The following is a 20,790-nucleotide window of genomic DNA, read 5'->3' as shown; positions in this document are numbered from 1 at the left end:
GCAAGGCAAGAAAAACCCAGTCTGAATCATATTATAAATGGAGAGTGGGAGGAAGACAAGTAAGAGTGACCCTCCTCATTCACAGGAGGATCCACCTTAACCTTCAAGGGAAAACTGTAAGAACAGCCCACAAGATCAGTCCCAGAGCAGAATCTGCTGTTCACCAGCTCCTGCTCTATTCTAACTCAGATCCTGTTCCCTCCTGTGTAGCAACGTAAACAGAAGTCTCCCCACACGAGGCCAGAATTCTGCCTTACAGGCGTTCTTGCTTCCCTTGTTCCTTGACTGTTGGGTAACAATGAAGCCTTCATTGGGAAGCTTGTCAAATCTGCGTAGACACCGAGGGGGCGGCCATATGTTTTCCATCTCGTGGCTCCTGTTGGACTGCAGCCCTGGAGTAGCCTGTGTAGCTGACAGTGCTGGGGGGGACACGATACCACCCTCCTGCTCTCTTCAACACGCCCTTCTGTCTTGGCACCCCCTGCCCCCATCCCAACACTCAAGCCTTTTTAGCAGCAGCTGTGCAGTGAACCATGGTGGAGAAAGGATGCTAAGGTAGGGTCTTGAAGAAGGTGATGGATTCCCAGTGAGAGTCAGAGAAAGTCACTGGGGGAGGACAGAACCTGAGAAAAGGCAGTGTGTGTGAGGGGGTGGCAGGGGGTGGAAGAGGCTACCCTTGGAGAACTGACTTGGAACTACAGAGAGCAGGGAGCCAAGGTAAGGAGGGGTGAGGCAGAGAGGACATGAAGGGCTGGTTAGTTTGGTGGGAGAGGAGGGAATTGATGAAAGCCCTTCAATGCAAGTCAAGCCTGTATTGGGTAGAAAAAGCGATGAGGAGACGAGACTAGATCTTGAATAGGAAAGAGACATGATAAAAATAGTGCTGGTGATCAGTCATCTGCATGTGGGAGGCTGAGCACTTGGGGAAACGGAGGCGAGGCGCTAAGCCTGGGTGCTGCAGCGGGATAGGTGTGCGTGGCAGGGATTATGGAAGTGGGTTGGAGCAGGGGTCAAGGTGAGTGATTCCTCAACTTTTTAGACAGGCTTCATCTCTTGGATGAAGGTGCTAGGAGCTCAGGCTTAATTCCCCAAGGGGATGATGGCTCCAGGGATCTGGGCCACTACTTTGGAGATCAGTTGCTGCCAGAGCTCACCAGATCTGGACCATCACATTCAACCCATGGAGAGCAGATCTCCTTGTTCTCAGCTGTCCAGGACTTACTTTCCATTGGCAGCAACTGGCCAGGGACCTTGAAGAAGGCAGGGATGGGGTACAGGCTACCAAGAAGTGTGGGCCCAGGTAAACCAACTTGCATGGCAAAGGAGAAAGGTGAAGGACCTTCAGCATCACTGTTTTATCCGCATTCCTATCACATACCAAATAAGGATAAAGATGGGATGCGTTTGCCCAATAACTCAAGACAGGGTCTCCATGGCAACAATTACCCAAAAATCCACTCCTGACAGTCGCAACAGCAGGAACTAGCAAAGAAGACTCTGGGGGTGGGAGACAGGCGTGGGGACTCAGAGGATGGCTTCCTTTATTCTTGAACTGAAGGAAATGCTGACGGCAGAAACCAAGGCATTTCAGAGCTTGACTCAGCCAAGAACACTTGGAAGGGCGAGCTGAAAGGAGCCTTAAAGATGAGGCCTGGCTGCAGAACACCATCAGTGTCCTGCAGGGGATATGTCAGCTCAGGGGTGAGGGCTGGGCCATCAGTGCATCACCCCCACCCCACTACCCGCTTCGGGTGGACCAGAGTTCTCCCTGCCTCCCGGAGGTCGTGGGATGGGGACAAGGGGCGGACCCAACTTCCTGGGAAGTGAGGGGCTCTGGGGAGTTTGAGCCTGCCTGAAGACTGAGTCCAATCCATGAAGATTCCACACATGATTGGGATCTAGCTCACCCCACCTCCCTCTTGTTTCCCCAGAAGTGAACGTACAATCTACCTTGAAGAACCAGTACAAGACTGAGAGAGTCAAGTGAGATGGGAAATGCTTTACCAAAGTCAAGTCCAGTGCAGAGACAAGGTCTCCATGTATCCATGCAGAAAAGCTTAATAAACTCTGACCGAGACTCTCCTCCACAGTAGAGTGTCCTAGGACAAGGGAGTCAGTATCAGAAATGCAAGGGGGCACCTAAGTGTGGTCAGAGAGCAGCATCAGGAGCTGATGGGAAGATGAGAGCAGAGGGTATCTTAGCAACAGAAGCATCATCTGCTTCCTACCAGCAGACAGGTGGACAGATGGACTAAGGGCAGGCAGCAAAGTGCGTGACCTCTATCTAATCTTTAAATTTTTAAGAAGAGGTTTGGATTAAAAGGAAAAGTATTCTGGTTTCTTTTTGGAAAAAAAACTAAATCCACTAGCAGCCCCCCACACCCACCCCTACTTCTAAGGTTGTTTCTCTTTGTCTGGTAGTGCTCAAGAGCCATTAACTATTTTTCAGATCCTGTAGATCAGGCTGCACTAAAAACCCTGGAGAAAGGAGAGGTTCTTCATCTTTCTTTTGGGAACAAAGAAAAGAGACAAATTGGCTCTATCTCTAGAGCCAAGAAGGCTCTGCTGCATTTGGACTTGTCTACCAGCCCCTATGGATAGCAGTTCTGTTACACTGAATTATGGTGAGAAGGGATTAAGCCAGAGTATTTCCTGAGCCCTCGTTTGGGTTGGATGGCTCTCTCCTTTGCCATCCCATTTTCCACCTGCAATATTTTCCTTTTCCTTTTTTATCTCCCTACCTATGGAAAGTTCTTTCATCCCTGGAGGTCCCCAGAAGTCAGTCTTTCCACTCTGGGATGCGCGCGCGCGCACGCACACACACACACGCGCGCGCGCGCGCACACACACACACACACACACACACACACACACACCGCCTTCTGGACTGAGCAGGGAAGAGAGAGATGCAAAAGCGAGACCATCCGAGAAGTTTTGGCTGGGCCCTCAGGCAGGACTTTACAGGGTGGAATTCAGAGTGATCACCAAGGTCCAGGCTTCAGTAGGGACCAGAAATTTGACCAGGACACTCAAAAGTGGCCAGTCTCTCAGGACTGACCAAAGTCAATGAAGAGCAACCAGAATGCCACTTCCTAAACTCAGGATGGAAGGGATGGAGGCTGCCTTTTCAGTCACTGGATTGCTCATGCTCCGCTGCTGCTGCTGCTAAGTCGCTTCAGTCGTGTCTGACCCTGTGCGACCTCATAGATGGCAGCCCACCAGGCTCCGCCGTCCCTGGGATTCTCCAGGCAAGGACACTGGAGTGGGTTGCCATTTCCTTCTCCAGTGCACGAAAGTGAAAAGTGAAAGTTAAGTTGCTCAGTCATATCCAGCCCCATGGACTGCAGCCTACCAGGTTCCTCCAGCCATGGGATTTTCCAGGCAAGAGTACTGGAGTGGGGTGCCATTGCCTTCTCCGACTTATGCTTTAGTAGCTCCCTTTCTTGGAGTCAGGAGACCAGGGAAACCAAAATAAAGGTCAGGAAGCCACTTGTAGAACAGAGAGCCAGAGCAAGAAGGCAATAGGAGGGAAATCAAAAAAAGAGGGGATACATATATATGTGTAGCGGATTCACTTTGCTATACAGCAGAAACTACCTTAACATTGTAAAGCAACTATTGTTCAGTCACTCAATTATGTCTGACTCTTTGTGACCCCATGAACTGCAGCACATCAGGCTTCCCTGTCCTTCACTATCTCCTGGAGTTTGCTCAGACTCATGTCCATTGAGTCAGTGATGCCATCCAACCATCTCATCCTCTGTTGTTCCCTTCTCCACCTGCCCTCAATCTTTCCCAGCATCAGGGTCTTTTCCAGTGAGTCAGCTCTTCACATCAGGTGGCCAAAGTATTGGAGCTTCAGCTTCAGCATCAGTTCTTCCAATGAACACCCAGGACTGATCTCCTTTAAGATAGACTGGTTGGATCTCCTTGCTGTCCAAGGGATTCTCAAGAGTCTTCTATACTTCAATAAGAATTAATTTTAAGGAAATTCTATTTTTAGAAAATGCAATAGACCTCAGTGATGTAAACCCAGACCAGAGTGAGTCACCTCCTCAGTAACCAGAAGGCTCAGCTCCTCCATTCACTCATTGCATCATCCACTCAACAGATATTTGTGGTGTTCCTACTATGCAGGCGCTAGCTAGGTACTGGGGACACAGTAGTGATGAGAGTGGGCAATGGATGGGAGAGGTGTGGAACTCTGTGAGAGACTCTGTTAATGAAAAGACAAGGCCTAGGCTGGGAGAAAGTATTCACAAATCACACATCTGCCATGAACTCTCAAAAATTAATGAAAACCAACAACCCAACTTTTAAAAATGAGCAAGACACACTTCTCTAAAGAAGATATTCAGATGGTAAACGACCCCATGACAAGATTTTCAACACCATCATTCCTTAGAAAATACTAATTTAACTCACAATGAGATATCTCAACCTACATACTAGGAACAACACACATACAAAGAAACAAAATACAAAAACAAGCAACAAATAAAACGCTGACATTGCCAAGTGCTGTGAGAGTGAAGAGCAGCCAGAACACTCACACGTTCCTCATGGGGATGCAAAATGTGACAGCCAGTGTTAGGAACAGTTGGGCAGCTTCTTGTAGAGTTGAAAATATTTATGACCCAACACTCCTAGGTACTGAGAAGGGAAAAGGAAGCTTCACTCATCCATACATCCTAAAACTGTACATGATTGTTTATGTTGAATTTATTCATAATCACCAAATACTGGTACACCCCAAATGTACTTCAAATGAAGACAGATAAAAATCAAAATTTAATTGAAAAGGTCTGTGATAAATTCATGTAGCAGAATACTACTCAACAATAAAAATGAATGAGCTACTGATGCACAGAGCAATGTGGATGCATTAAGCTAGATGTACGTAGCCAGACTGAAAAGGCCACACAATCATGGGATTCCACTGATTTGACATTCTGGGAAAGAAAATCCCTAGGGCCAGGGAATAAATCAGTGATTGTCAGGTGCTGAGCGGGGGAGGCAGCATGAAAGGATGTGTGTTTGGCACAACTGTTCTGTATCTTGGTTGTGTTGGTGACCACACAACTCGAATCATTTGTCAAAACTCATAGTACTATACACCAAAAAACCATAAACTTTATGTAGTTTTAAAAATAAAAAGGCATATTTGTGGGGATTCCTCGGCAGTCCAGTGGTTAGGACTCTCTGCTTTCACTGCCAAGGACACTGATTCAGTCCCTGGTACAATCCTACAAGCTATATAGTGTGGCAAAAAAACCAAGACATATTTATGACTACTTTGGGGAGAGTTAAAAAAACAGGGTGGAAATAAAATATTAGAGAAGAAAACTTGGTAGATGGGTGAGGTAATCAGAGTTCAAACATTTGAAGTCTTTGTTTTGCCCAGGATGAAGACAGAGATATTGATTAATTTCAGACTCTTTCATCAAAGATGCTATTAAAACTTGAAGGTAACTGCTATCAGATCAGATCAGGAATAAAATGCATAACTTCCAACCCAGTAGAAGGCATGAAAGAGAGGGGGGGAAAGGAAGCAAATAAAAAGAGTAATAAAAACATAACACTAAATAAGATGATAGAAATAAATCCAAATAGATTGGTTATCACAAGAAATGAAACAGGAGAAAACACACCAGTAAAAAGATCATGTGTGTTTTAATCCAGCTGTATTTTATGAACCTAATTTATACTGCCAGAGAAACCCACAAAGAAAGGATTGAAAAAAAAGATACACAAAGAAAATATTAACCAAAATAAAGTTGATAAAATATTAATATCCAACAAAGTGTGAAGCCTTTATTTAATACCTGCTGTATGCAGAGCCCTGTCCTAGGCCTGTGGGGTGTGATATGTGAGAAACAGAATGTGACACGTATCCTAGGGAACTAGTTAGGGCGGTAACCACGTGACTCTAGATTATATAGTTAACAAATACTTGTTCAATGACTCTGCAAACCCAGTAAGAGGTGATATGTCTGAGAACGAGATAAGGTAGTGGCATACTTGGAATTTCAATAATAAAAATCATTTATTGATCAATGTAGTAGTTGGTTTCCAAAAACATCCACCAATGAGCCGTGCCTCCCGGATTTGATGCCCTTATGTAGTCTCTTCTCCCATAATGGATCTGGACTGGCCCTGGAACTCAACAGTGATAAGTAGGATGTGGCATAAAATATGCCAATTCTGAGCCTAAGGCTTATGAGGGCTTGAAATCTTCTGCTTCTACATTCTTGGGAAGAAAGCTGCTATGTGTCAATAGTAAGTACAGCCATCCTGCTGTAGAGACCGTGTGGAGAAACCACATGGAAAAGAAGATGCCATAAGACTATTAAGAAAGAAGAGGAGTCCCATCCCATCTCAGCCATCCCAGCTGAGCCCTGACTTCCATCTGTCCCCACCAAGGCACCAGACTTGGACACTCTAGCCAGATGACCCCTAGATGGCTGCAGCTCCTGCTGATGTCACATGCAGTTAAGGAACTTCCCAGCTGACCCATGGATGCCCAGTCAACCCACAGAACCATGAGAGATAATACAGTTATTTTATGTTTAGTATTTCTCTATTCAGCTGCACTGGATCTCAGTTGTGGCATGTGGGTTCTTTTGTTGTGGCACACAGACTCTAGTTGTGGCACCTGGGCTCCAGAGCACGTGGGTTCAGTTGCCACATGGTATGTGGGATTTTAGTTCCCTGACCAGGGGTAGAACCCCTGTCCACTGCATTGCAAGATGTATTCCTAACCACTAGACCATCAGGGAAGTCCCAAAATGGGTCATTTTACACCATAAAGTTTTGGGGGTAGTTTTTTATGCTGCTATAAATAATCAAGACAATAACTTTCAATGTGTGCTGACACTGTGCTTGCTAATCATTTTCATAAATGATGTTATTTGATCCCTTCAACAACACTTAGAGGTTTGTGGCATTAACCCCCATTTTACCAATGAAGAAACAGAAGCTTGGAAAGCGTGTCTTATAGCTAATAAGGAGCATAAGCAGGGCTTGTATCAAGGGCCCTTCTTGATTACAGACTCCACACTCCCAACCATCCCTTTATGTTGACAAGTGAGGGCGTTGAAGAGTGAAAAACACAAGGTGTTTCAGATCAAATTGTGGTGTCTGTGTCCCTTAGAGGGTGAGCTCGCTCTGAGCTTTCCTTTCTTTGTCTTTTTTGTCCTGTGCTACTGTAGAGTGAAGCAGACTCTGGAAAGATGATCAGATAAGTAGGCAGAGGATATAAGTTGGAGATTTTATTATAGTTTTAACACATAACAAGCACCAATCATCCTCAGTGTTCAGTTGTCACTTGAGAAAATGTAAATGCTACATCTGCTCACTGCCTGTCTTTTCTTCCAGATGAAAGAACATACGTTCCTAACAAGGGAGTGTGCTTTGTTCCTCATCCTCAGCCCCACTAGAGAAGCCCGAGCCTTGGGACAGATGGGGAAGGGTTGAATCTTTATGGGCTGTCCTCTCCCCCGTAGCCCAGGCAAGCTTCTGGGCCCATCAGGTGTTAGGGATCATCTTAGTCCCCAACTTAGCTTCACTGATGAGAAAACAAAGGTCCACAGAGAAGGCGTGACTTCATAAAAAACCCACTGACAGCAAATATCAGAATTAGGCTAGGACCCTCTCCAGATTCCTCTTCCAGTGCTCTCTGAATTTCAAGACTCTCTGGAGTCTCTCTCCAGCTGCAAGCAGGTCTCCCAACTCCTGATAGAGGCCTCCTGAGTCCACCAGACCCTAGAAGTGCTGAGAATAACCAGGATCTATTGACAACAAGACATGACCCAGGAGCTCCACAGACAGGTGTTCAGCACCACAGACAGCTCCTCTGACCTATTGAGTAATTTACTTGAGAGACCAGTTGCCCCTCAAGGCAGAGTGTCATGGGAGAGAGAGAAAAGAATTGGAATGATCTTAGAGTCCAGCCACTCACTTTGTATGGGAGAAAACCCAGGAACAGATAGAATAACTTGTTCAAGGTCACATGACAGGTCAATAGAAAGGAGGGCCAGCAGCCCACTTCCTCGTACCTCTTCAGGGCCCTCAGATACCTGATTCTCATGACTTACTAATGATACAGCCAGAGCTTGAACCCAAGTCTTCAAAATTTAAGTCCATTGTCTTTGGGGATGGTAAGAAAAGAAAAGAAAAAAGGAGAGGCAAAAAGAAACTGAAAGAGCACCCGGCCCTGATGGTAAGGTTTGTGATTTGGCCTCTAAACTTCAAGTCTTTGATGGGAGCTCACTACTTCCCCAAGGTGATGTGGCCTTTTAGAAACAGTTTCGTTACCATGGCAACCTCATTCCAGGTTTCATTTCCATGGCAATTCATTGGATCACTTTACAGATCACTCTTCTGGGAAAGTACACATGTGACTGCCGATACATACATTGCAGAAAAATTAATGTAAAACCACATTTTTAGAAGCATCTCATATTCTGAGTATGCAGTCAGGAGTATAACAAGGCAGGTTTCAGCATAGATGGGCCACGGCATCAAGGACCCAGAGCAGTCTTTGGGGCAGATATGCCCTCTGACTGTCATTGCAAATCTCTTCTAAACTTTACAGATCAGTGTATCTTAAGCTCACCATGGCCATAAAAAAAAAGTCTCCTTTTCTGTATTGTCCCTAGTGTCCTGTGAATGACAAAGCCTCAGACTTCCCTCTGATTGCAAGAAGTGCTGGGACAAGGAGAGAGGGGGCTGATTCTTCTGACTGCAACCTCTGCAGTACCCCAAGAGTGTCCTCCTATTTCTCTTGTCTGTGCAGCCCAGTTTGGGGCACCCCTAGAGCTGTTCCCCTCTTTGGTGGCAGACCTTAATTAACTTGCGTGATCTGTGGGTTGTGGGCACCCCTTTCAATATGACCTAATCTACCACCTATCTCCCAGGAGATCTTTGTGGTTTCTAGTCCATGAGGACACCCCTTCTGTTTCCCAGCAATGCTATGGATTTTCTTTACTATCCTGATGTTTATGATGACATCGAGCTGGCTAGAGTGAGTATCTAGGAAACCACTAAGACCTAACCCTCTTTCTCTTTCTACTTTTAATGTTTTGGGTAGCTTTCCTTGTCAACTTAAAGTCTGTTTAATGATGGTCGTGAGTCATTCATTACTTCCTCATTATTTTCATCATCAGTAACAATACTATTTCTTGACTAAGGAGTCACCATCACATTCTGCAACAAAGAAAAGTAAGAAATGCTCACGAAAATCCCCATATCCTGAACGATGAAACAGAAAAATCAAGGCATGGTTTAATTTCAGAATTTTAATCAAAATTTTGAAATAAGCCAGCTTTTCACCTTCCAAATATCTTTATTTTAAATTTTTTTATTTTGTATTGGGGTATAGCTAGTTAACAATGTTGTGGTAACTTCAGAGAAACAGTGAAGGGACTCAGCCATACATATACAAGTATCCATTTGCCCCCAAACTCCCCTCCCATCCAGGCTGCCACATAACACTGAGCAGAGTTCCATGTGCCACACAGTAGGTCCTTGTTGGTTTCCATTTTAAATATAGCAGTGGGTACATGTCTATCCCAAACTCCCAAAGTATCCTTTAACCTGTCAAATATCTTTTGATCTCAGATAGACTTGAATTTAAGGCTTCCCTGGTGGCTCAGTCAGTAAAGAATCCACCTGCCATGCAGGAGATCTGGATTTGATCCCTGGGTCAGGAAGATCCCCTGGAGAAGGAATTGGCAACCCATTTCAGTATTATTGCTTGGGATTTTGAAATCCCATGGACAGAGGAGTCTGGTGGACTACAATCTGTGGGGTCGCAAGAGTTGGACATGACTTAGCAACTAAACCACCACCACCAGATTTGATTTGGACTCTGGTTCTATAAATTCTTTTTTTTTTTTAATTTATTTATTTAGATGTGCTGGGTCTTAGTTGTAGCATGCAAACTCTGAGTTGTGTGGCATGTGGGATCTAGCTCCCTGACAAGAGACTGAACTCAGGGCCTGTGCATTGGGAGCCCAGAGTCTTAGCCACTGGACCACCAGGAAAGTCCCTGGTTCTATGGATTCTTAACTGTGGTTTCAGAGGAATGACCTAAACAATTTGAGCCTTGTTTTCTTAAGCAGAGATGACAGCAATCTCTGCCTTGCAGGAATGATTAGATCTGGGTTATGAAAAAATCAGAAAGGATTATGAGATCAAATGTGAGAAGTACTCCTCACTATTCCTGGCATGTGGAAGATCTTCACTAAATAGCAATATTAGCACCTAAACGGGGAATCGTTACTGTGAAATTTTATTTGAGTCTAACTGAAGTGAGCGCTCCCCCGCCTTGAGTTTTGTTTATTTGATTATATGTGTTTGATCCGTATGAGCCATGACACTCTTTGAAAGCAGAGGCTGTGTCTTCAGTTCAACCCAGTTTTGTGCTGTCCCTAAACAAAATAAAGCATCTTGCTTGCTGCCACAGAAAAAGCACACACAGAGAAGACAGCTGTGATCCTCAAGGGTAGTGTAGTGATGGAGTTCTGTCACTCCATGGAGCTGCAGGGGTAAGCAGGTACTGCCTCAGGAAAACCCCCTCACTTTTCAGCTGCCCTCTCAGAGTCCTGGACACTTGCCTGGTTTGGCATGGCCTGAGCTGGGGTTCGGGGTTCTGGACATCCCATATACCCGGTCAGATCTTGATTGACAAGAGAGGACTGTGAGCTGCGTTCAAGGGATGCTACTCAGAGAGCCTACTAAATTCCTTTGCATTGAGTTGACCAAAAAGTTCGTTTGGGTTTTTCATACAATCTTATGGAAAACCCAAATGAAATTTTTGGCCCACCCAATATAAACTACACACACACACCCTTTTCCCCCAACACTGGAATGCTGGCTGTGGCCATTTTTGTCTGTGTCCACCACTTCTCACGTTTCCCTCTCCCTTCTAAACCTCCCTAACACTCCAGATTGCTCTTGGTCTGCTGCCGAGTGGGTGTCTCGGGAGAGATCAGGCAGGGCAACTCCTGGAAGCCAGCCCAGCCTGGCTCTGTGTGAAGGCGATTCAGACAAACAAGTGGGAAGATAAGTGGATGCTGTGATGTAAGCCCTTCCTACTGTTTCCCACTCCAGGGGACCTCTCTTACTAGTGAGGGCATAACTGACCCCAAATATTCCAGCCCTGACTCAAAGGAAGGAGGAAAGTGAATGGTTTGACCTCATCCCCAAGACCCTTAGCTTAGTACCCGAGGGCTAGCTGCCCTGAGGAGCGCGGCAAAAATCTGGGGCTTCCGGGGCTGCAGGCCAGGCTAGACTCCAGCTCTGCCACCCCCTTGCTTACCCTGGTGCCCACACAGTACCTGGCCCCGGATTCCCAGTAGACACGGGTACAAAGGATGAACGGGGGAAGGCCCTTAAACAGAACCTTAGTTTCCGCTCCTTAAACTGGCACACGAGAGAGTGTCTGCTCTTACTCACCACGCTATTGTGGACAGCAAACAAGAGCATGCAAAATGGGAGCAGTGATGAAATCGTCCCCTGCGGGGTGGGCGCTCAGTGCTCGCTCTGCAGGCTAGACATGTGATACATTGTTTTTATCCTGCTTATGAGAGTGCTTTGAAAACAACAAATTACATTGCAGATATAAGTTACTGGATTTCTGTCCAGGATCCCTTTTCAGAGAACCAAATATATCTTGCTGGGGAAGCATTCATACCCTAAACAAAAATCACGACAGTCACAGTAATTATCTTTATTTGCTGTTTATTCCATGCTAGGCACAGTGTTGGCTAGCTAAACTCATCATCTCATGGGAGCTATGGGCTTTATGGCTTCCATTTTATGTTTATTTATTTATTATTTATTTTTGGCTGCGCTGGGTCTTCATTGCTGCCCATGGGCTTTCTCTAGTCGCCCTGAGTAGAGGCTACTCTCCAGTTGCAGTGTGCGGGCTTCTCATTGCGGTGGCTTCTCTTGTTGCGAAGCACAGGCTCTAGGGTGTGTGGGCTTCAGTAGTTGGAGCACATGGACCAAACTACCCTGAGGCATATGGAATCTTCCCAGACCAAGGATGGAACTTGTGTCCCTCTGCATTGGCAGGCAGACTCTTAACCACTGAACCACCAGGGAAGTCCCTGGCTTCCACTTTACAAATGGAAACTAAGGAAAACGAAGGCACAGAGAGGTTGAGTTACTTCCCCTGAGTCACAGGGCTAGGAAGCAGGGTGACTAGGATTTCAAAGAATAGTCCAGGACTTCTTTTCTGAACCCAGGATCCCCAGAGACCTGGCCTCTCAAACTTGGGCAGCCTTTGTTGGAAGATCTTTCTCTGCCCAGCAATGGGGAGTGGGGGGACGGCATTGGAGAACTAGACCCCTTCTCGATCTAGCACCCCATACCCCAGCCTCAGGATTCTGATCTAGTCCTGCTTTTCCCCCCAGAGCATGATGCTTCCTCTTACGTAACTAAGTGTGCCCGCCCCCGAGGTTTATATAAGACAACTCTGGTAAACACACTGCAGGACATCAGGGCTTTGGGAGAACTGAGATGGACAAAAAATGAGATCTTACCCTCCACTCCTTCCCACTCACACTTGCGGTTTTCCTCTTTGGGGCTTGAGCCTGGCTTTGTGTGTCCCTACTTGTGCACGGGGGCATGCCGGTCATGGAGGGCACAAACGGGCATGTTGGAAGGCATGTCTTCATTGTCCTTTTTCTTCTTTACAGTGAGAAAATCCTGCAAAGCTTCCCCATTAAGGCTTTCCTTCTTCAGCAAATTCAGGAAACTTAAATCTTAAATCCCCTCCTCTTGCCCCAGTCGTAGATCCATTTCATTAGAGGGAAGTTCTTGTAGTTGTTCGCTCCAACTTGGTCATCCAGAAAACTAAGTTTCAGTGTCCCTCCTGAAACTATCGTTTTCCGGTCATTTGGGTTTTCCGTGAATGCCTGCAGCTCTCTGAACCACATTCTCCAGGCCATCTCGTCACCCTGGGCTTCAGGCACCTGTGCTACAGAAAGCTACATACTCAGGTTGCCCCCATCACTCCAGGCTGCGCTCCCCAGATCAGGCCTGCAAATCACCCAAAGCCATCAACAGAACATTGTAGATCAAATGGAGCCATCTGAATTTGATCCATCCAAAAGTATGGATCAAAACTATTTATAAACTATCCTTTATAAATAGTTTCTGGCCCCTAGCCTCTACTGGACTGGCCTAATTGGATGAACTTGAACTCTCCCAGGTCTGAGATTGGGGTGGTGGGGTGGGGGTGGGTGGGAAGGTGACATATCCTGATGTTGATGACTGTGGTTACACAGGAGGGCTCAGGAACCAGGAAGATACTGGGTCCTTCATAATCAGTGAGCATCTACGCTTTTGTTGACATGCCCTGCCCTCCCCCAACCTCATATGGAACTAGTGTTGAAGACATGAGGCAGTGTGCCCTGTGTGTGTGTGTGTGTGTGTGTGTGTGTGTGTGTGCTAAGTTGCTTCAGTCGTGCCCGATACATTTCTTCCCAAAGCCAAGTAAGGCTTCAGTCCCCTTCCATCTCACTCATCTTTACTTCCACACATGGTGAAAAGGAGAAGAGAGAGAGAAATCAACTAGAGCCCTCCCCTCAAATCTTCCAAGCGCCAGGGTGCCTGAGTCAGGCTGGCACTAGGGTTCAGGGGGATACATGGGCTACAAAGCCCAGCTTTCTCTCCTTCTGTCCCCCCTGACCCTAGGCTCGGTTCTTCCCCAGACCAGACACTTGCAGTCAGCAGAGCCACTCATTCCCCCTTGGCTGGTGAGTGCCAAGATTCTAACTGCTTAACGTGGCTTTATGGAAATTCTGCACCTGTAAGAGATGCCAGGGTTCTAGGCAGCAGGGGAAATCTCATAATGGCAGGTTCCAAATTCCCCGAACCCAGCTGCATTGGAGGCCATTTGCTCCCTTTTAAACGTCCTGGGTGTGGACTTCACTGGTGGTCCAGTGGTTAAGACTCCACCTTCCAGTGCAGGGGGTGTGGGTTCAATCCCTGGCCGGGGGGATTGTGGTCCCACCCCATGCCAAGGGCTGCAGCCAAAAAAAAATTTAATAAATAAACATCCTGGGTCCTTCAAACCACAACACCCTCTCCCAAGCTCACATCCCCCTTCCCCCACACCCTCCCTCCCCACAATGCAAAGGCAAATCTTCAGAATCTGCTCACCTACCCTCTACAAGGGTGAGTCAAACAAGCCCTGAGCTGGGGCTTTTGGCCCTATCATGAAAATTTTACCTCCATCCAGACCTCTCCCCACACACCAATTACATTTCATTTGTCCACTCTCCTGATGTACTGTTTTTGCTATTTTCTCCCTTTTGAATTCAAGTCGTTGATTTATTTATTTTTTCCATCTCACAGAATAGATTCAAATTTCCCAATGATTTAATTTACCTCACCAGCTGTCCAGCCGTCCTTGCAGGACCTGCCTGCCCGGGTTGGCAGCAGTAGAAAACGGGCACTTTCCCCCCCTTCCCGGCTTTGAAGTGGAGTCTCAGGAGACCCCGACCATCCCCCATAGCTGCCCAATCCGGCAGCCAGGCGTCCTGTGACCTGCTTAAAGTGCTGGCTCCTAGGTTACACACCGCCCCCGCCGCCAACAAACGCCTCAGCATACACACAACACCCCACAGAGGAAGCCCCCGACGGCTGTAGCTTTATTATAAGATCTCTTCTCAAATGCGAAATCAGGCCAACAAGCCCAACAAGCTCAGTGACTCAGATTCATCCACAACTGCACTCTCCCCCACCTCGCCATGCTGCTCGGAACTGGCCCCCACTCCACCCCACCTACATACACACAAAATTCCCATGCAGGTGACCTCACCCCAAGCTGCTTCCCACAGCCTCTCCCACCACCCTGTCCAGAACTTTCCAAAAAAAAAAAAAAAAAAACAGTTTAAGAACCCCCATCCTGCCCACCAAGGCAGGACCGCACGCAGTCTGGTGTGGAAGTCCCTTCCCGTGCCGCCGCCTGGAGTCCTGCAGTGTCCTGGGGGCGGGCGCCCCGTGGCGCTTTGCGGGTAGGGGGTGGGGGAGCCCCTCGAGCTGCCCTCCCGGAGGCGGCGGCAGAGCTCGAGAAGGAGGATCTAGGGTCCTGGGCTCTCCTCGGTCTTCTTCCAGCCGCGTTGACGAGGGCGGGCAGAGGCGGCGCTCAGTACAGCCCCAGGATGGCAGCGCCCACGTCCTTGGAAGGCCGGCGCTCCTGCATCAGAAAGTTAATCATGCTTTCGGACTTGATGAGCAGGTTGCAGCCCAGGAAGAAGACGCCGAAGACCACGGTGAGCGACAGCACGCAGAGCACGGCGATCTGCGCCACGCGCGACACCCACAGGCTGCGCTCGTCCGGTGCCAGCCCCGCGGGGACCCCGTCGCTGGCGGACAGCGGCGCACCCCCAGGGCAGCAGCCCAGCCACGTGCCCAGCCCGTGGCTGCGGTTCCCCAGCGCAGCCTCGCCGCCGCCGCCGCCCAAGCCACCCGCTGTCTCCAGGCCGCTGTGGTTCAGGAAGGTCGAGTTCATCGCCGCTCGGCGCCCGGGGACGGGGGGGTCTCGGCGCGCGGTCCGGGGCGCACTGGAAGGCTCTCTGGCGTCGGAGCTCTAGGAGAAGCCCGGGTCCACTTGTGCGCGGGGAGAGGGAGAGGGCGGAGGGCTGCCGGCGCGCCTCACCCCCTCCGGCCGCCGGCCCCGGGGCACCTGGCGGGAAGCGGCGGCCCGGAGAGGCGAGCAACAGGCTTCGCGCGAGCTGGAGCCGCAGAGCCCAGCGAGCCTCTAGGCACCGACTGCGCTCGGCGCCCGCCCAGCCGCCCCTCCCCTAGCAACGGCCCCGCCCCCTCTCCTTCCTTCCTTCCCCCCCAGCTCCCCCAGGCCCGGCCGCATCCGTGGGGAGGTGGGAGATCCCGCAGCGATCGCATCTCCGCCTGTGTCCCAAGGTTGGAAGGGGTCGGGAGATCAGGGCAGCCCCGCCCTCAGTCGGCGAAGCTGGACACCCTCAAGGCATCCTTGGTCTGTTCCAGCCGGGAAAAATCGCCCCAAGGAGCCCCTTCTGGGATTTGATGCTCTCTGCAGTTAAGTTCTTCCTGAGTCTGCCCTAAATCTCTTCTCTGCTCTTTACTGAGGTCATGGTAAGCCTTCCCAGATGTCAGAGGAGTTGCAGAGAACACCCACCCCACCCCCCATCCTCTCCCCGCAGGGCGGCCTTTCCTTTCCGCTGTGCCGTATCCCCCCCTCCCCTCATCACTGGGCCGTGGCCGTGGGTGGCCGCCAAACCCCACTGCCCCGACTCAGGTCGTCCCAGCCTCGCCCCCACCATGAATATGAGGAGTACTCTCGGCCTCCTTCCCACCTCGTCCCCACCCCTCCCCATGTGGTTTTTCTTTACTTAAAAATAGGTTATTGCGTTTTTTTCTTTATTCCTTTTTACAAAGCCACATTACTGTAAACTAGTTAGAAAGTACACATTCGGAAAACGGAGAAAATCTAAAAACTCATAATCCTACTATCCAGGGAGTGTCCATGTTACCGCCTTGCTTCAAAATCTTCCTGGCCTTTTCTATGTGTTTCTATATATGTATTCAGAATAAGGAGGCACTGTTCATACATACTGTTTTGTACATGCTGTTTTGTAATCCTTTGTCATTTAACAGGTTATTCTTTCGTAGTGATAAATATTCATCTACAACAGGAGCTTATTAAAACCCAGATTCCTGGGCCCAGCCCAGAGTTTCCCAATTGGTAATTCTGGGCATTTCAAACAAATGCTCTTTCTGCTCTTCCTGGACTTACTTTGAGAATTACTGGTCTGCGATATCATTTTCAGAGAAGGAATTGGGTTTCAAAGTATAGACTGTTATACTGTTACAATTTTTGGATATTTGATTAGTTTCTATTGCTTCTTTCTCTATTTTTGGATATTTGATTACTTTCTGTTGCTTCTTTCCCTTTTTTTCTCCCTCTTTCTTCTTTCTCTTTCATCAGAAACAATATTACCATAAAGAACTTGGTAAGAAATCTTTGTACAGGACCTGTAATTTTTTATTTCTATCATATTTTGAAAAATGGACCTGCAGAATCAGTAAATTACATCTGACTAAATTGCCCTCCAGAAATGCACCAGTTTCCACTCCAGCCTTCCACTGGGAGAAAGAGTGCATTGCTCCCAGGCCTGGTCATTGTCAATATTTTAAAAATCATTGTGTGAATTCAGGGGATAGGGGATAATTTCTCACCCTTGTATTCTTTTGTTGTTGAATCAAAAGAAAATCGGAAAGCGTTTAGGACTTGTTGCAACAGTCTAGGCAAAAGATGGCTGGCTGGAGGCTTGGATTCCAGGGATGGCAGGAGAAGGAGAGAAATGTGGATGGAAAGAAAGAGCCTGGCAAGTTGGAGGGAGGGGATTCACGCTGTCTCCAGTAGGTGAGCATCTCAAAGTCACCCCCTCATTATTAGCAGAACACTAGTTTGTGTGTCTGTGTCCTGCGAAGCTATTGAATTTTTCATTTTAAAGATGAAACTGACACATGCATAGACACACATACACACACACAGAGGAGAAATTAGAGAAAGACCCGATCACCTCCTCAGTCCTAGGAACACAGCCTGGCACAAGGGCACTCAGAGTTTTCTGGGCAGGAGTCTCCCTGCCCTGACTACCCCTCAGGGCCAGGACAGAACAGAATGAGAACGGTATCTGGCTTGGACACTTTCTCTTCTGCTTTTGACCAGTTGGATTTCTTTAGAGAAATACTTTTATGCCCTTTGTCCATCCTTCTTCTGAGACACACCTCTGACCTTTGATGTACCCTGGACTTAGCCCATGACTGACTCCATCCAGCTGAAGTCAGTCAAGCTGCCAGAAGCGCAGAAAGGTGGGGGAGGGTAAGTAAAGGTGGGGTACGGGGCCCTGCCTACTTCAGGAAGAGGCTGTGAGGAGGCTGACGGCTGGCCTTTTCTGTGTGTCCGACTCTTTGCAACCCCATGGACTGTAGCCTATCAGGCTCCTCTGTCCATGGAATCTTCCAGGTGAGAAATACTGGAGTGGGTTGCCATTTCCTCCTCCAGGGGATCTTCCCGACCCAGGGATCGAACCTGTGTCTGTCTCCTGTATTGGCAGGCAGATTCTTTACCACTTGTGCCATCTATGAAGTCTGCCCTTTCCTTTATTAAGCACCTATTGTATGCTCAGTGCATCAAATATATTACCTCAGTGAATGTTTTTTATTTTTGGACCACACCATTCAGCATGCATGTGGGATCTTAGTTCCCCAACCAGGGATCAAACCCATGCCCCATGCGGTAGAAGTGCAGAGCCTTAACCACTGGACCTCCAGGGAGTCCCTCACTGAATTCTTAAGTGAACGTATCTTTGACGTGAGGAAATAGAGGCTCAGAGTGGTTGACTTACTTAAGCCCAAACAGCTAGTTAAGCATCAGAGTCACAATTTGAGCCTAGATCTATCCTGTTCCAAAGCTACACTTTTCTTTTTTTAAATTTTATTGAAATTAGTTGATGTACAATGTTGTGTTAATTTCTTCTGTACAGCAAAGTGACTCAGTTATACATATATATATAATATATTCTTTTTCATATTCATTTACGTTATGGGTTGTCACAGAATGTTGACCGTAGTTCCCTGTGCTATGCAGTCGGACCTCTTTGCTTATCCATCCTCTATATAAGTTTGTGGCTGCTAATCCCAAACTCCCATTCCTTCTCTCCTCTACCCCCAAGTCTGGTCTCTACATCTGTGAGTCTGTTTCTGTTTTGTAGACATATTGCTTTGTATCATCTCTTTTAGATTCCACGTGTATATTATACCATGTAGTATTTTTTTTAACTTTTTATTTTGTATTGGGGTATAGCTGCCTAATAATGTGATAGTTTCAGGTGAACAGCAAAGGAACACAGCCATACGTTTACACGTATCCATTTTCCCTTAAACTCCCCTCCCATCCAGGCTGTCACATAACATTGAGAAGAGTTCCATGTGCTATACAGTAGGTCCTTGTTGGTTATCCATTTTAAATTAGCAGCATGTACGTGTCCATACCAAACTCCCTACTATCCTTTCCCCCCCATCTTTCTCCCACTCTGCAGTCATAAGCTCCTTCACAAAGTCTGTGAGTCTGTTTCTTTTTTGTCTATAAGTTAATTTGTATCATTTCTTTTTAGATTCCACATATAAGGGATGTCATAGATATCATATCATAATCTCTAGATCAATCCATGTTGCTGCAAATGGAATTATTTCATTCTTTTCTATGGCTGAGTAATATTCCATTGTGTGTATATACCTCATCCAAAGCTACACTCAATTGTAACTGTCCCCTGTCATCCCTGAGCAGCTTTCTCTGGACACCTAGTGGGAGAGAAAGACGTTGTCTATGACCTGGGAGAAGGAAGGGAGAGAGGGAACTTGGTCTTGTGGAAATAAGCAAAGATCACCCAAAGGAGAATGAGCAAAGTCTATTTTTCCAGAGTTTGCTACAGTGAGGGAGTCAGCCATACTTACTTGAGTTTGACAGACACACAAAGGCAGGCAGAGGAGTGGGTAAGCTTTATAGTCGGGGCGGGGGGCGGGCGGCGGCGGGAATGGTAGCCTTCATATATGCCCTGATTGGAGACTGCTGCCTTGGAAAAGATGTAGGTGGGCAGACTAGATGGGGGGCGTCCCGTGTGATTGGTTAGGGGAGCATATTTAACTTTCTCCAATTTGTACTATGTTGAAAGTGGGGGCAAAATTAGAGAAGCTTGTTATTGATCAATGTCTGGCCGTTTGGGGCTGGTTGCTACAAAGGTTGTGGTTTGGCTTCCCGGGCTGTTGGTATAGGTAGTGAGTCAGAGCACTGTTTTTATATACAGTCTGGCCATTGTCTGTATATTCAGTGTGTCAGACTCGTCCCCAGAGTTCAGGAGTGGGGACCTACCTAGCCTGGACCCAGCCAGGTACTCCCTCCTTCTGCTTCTCCCTTCTGCCCTTTCTGGAGGCACTGGTCCCAGAAAGTCTGGTTGCCATTTGATTGGCTTTTTTTAAATCTTTTTAAGCCATACCATGTAGCTTGGGGGATGTTAGTTCCCTAAGCAGGGACTGAACCTGTACCCTTGCAGTGAAAGCTCAGAGTTCTAACCACTGGACCACCAGGGAACTCCTTGCATTAACTTTTTTTTTTAAGGTCTTTGGCGCCCTCAATTCTTTTTATTATTAATTAATTAATTTTTGGCTGTGCTGGGTCTTCACTGCTGCGCGGGCTCTTTTTCCTCTTGTTGCAGTGAGCGGGGCCTACCCTGCAGCTGTGGGACATGGGCTTCTCATTGCGGTGGCTTCTCTTGTTACAGAGCACAGGCTCTAGGTGCATGGGCTTCAGTAGTTGTGGGGCTCAGGCCTTGCTGCTCCGTGGCATGTGGGATCTCCCCAGATCAGGGATCCTGCATTGGCAGGCGAATTCTTTAGCACTGAGCCACTCACTAGGGCAGTCCTACGTTAACTCTTAATTCATACAATAACCCTGAAAGGTAAGTATGTTACTTATTTATCTCTGCATCACAAATCACGCTCAAATTTAGCAAATATTTATTATCTTGCAATAATTTCTGAAGGCCAGGAAACCAGAAGCTGCTTCGCTGAGTGGTTCTGGGTTGGGGTCTCTCATGAAGTTGTAGTCAAGGGGTTGGCTGGGGTCACAGTCACATAAAAGCTCCATGGTGGGGGGTAGAGGATTGACTTCTAATGTGATTCCTCAACACAGCTGTTGTCTCGAAGGCTCAGTTCCCGGCTGTGTAGACC

The 20,790-nt window shown here is 47.5% G+C and overlaps 2 protein-coding genes across 4 annotated transcripts in view; one reads left to right on the top strand and one right to left on the bottom strand.

The window, feature by feature from the left end:
* Positions 1-14,637: 14,637 nt before the first annotated feature.
* On the bottom strand, positions 14,638-15,788 carry RPRML (reprimo like). Its single transcript, XM_027518457.1, has one exon. The coding sequence runs from the start codon at positions 15,527-15,529 to the stop codon at positions 15,164-15,166; it is 366 nt and encodes a 121-aa protein (XP_027374258.1). The 5' UTR covers positions 15,530-15,788; the 3' UTR covers positions 14,638-15,163.
* A 74-nt stretch (positions 15,789-15,862) lies between these two features.
* The window catches only part of LYZL6 (lysozyme like 6), a 29,641-nt gene continuing 24,713 nt past the window's right edge, over positions 15,863-20,790 (top strand). The window contains exons 1-2 of one of the 3 annotated variants that reach the window (XM_027518454.1): positions 15,863-16,074; positions 17,266-17,422. In XM_027518454.1, the coding sequence (XP_027374255.1) occupies positions 17,341-17,422 (82 nt within the window). In that variant the 5' untranslated portion in view covers positions 15,863-16,074; positions 17,266-17,340. Of the gene's footprint in view, positions 16,132-17,265; positions 17,423-20,790 lie in introns of all 3 variants that reach the window. The other 2 variants (XM_027518453.1, XM_027518456.1) reach the window with 2 other exon arrangements.

Source organism: Bos indicus x Bos taurus, chromosome 19 (assembly GCF_003369695.1).
Source record: "Bos indicus x Bos taurus breed Angus x Brahman F1 hybrid chromosome 19, Bos_hybrid_MaternalHap_v2.0, whole genome shotgun sequence".
NCBI classification, from domain to species: domain Eukaryota; kingdom Metazoa; phylum Chordata; class Mammalia; order Artiodactyla; family Bovidae; genus Bos; species Bos indicus x Bos taurus.
This window is presented reverse-complemented; position numbering and strand designations above follow the sequence as displayed.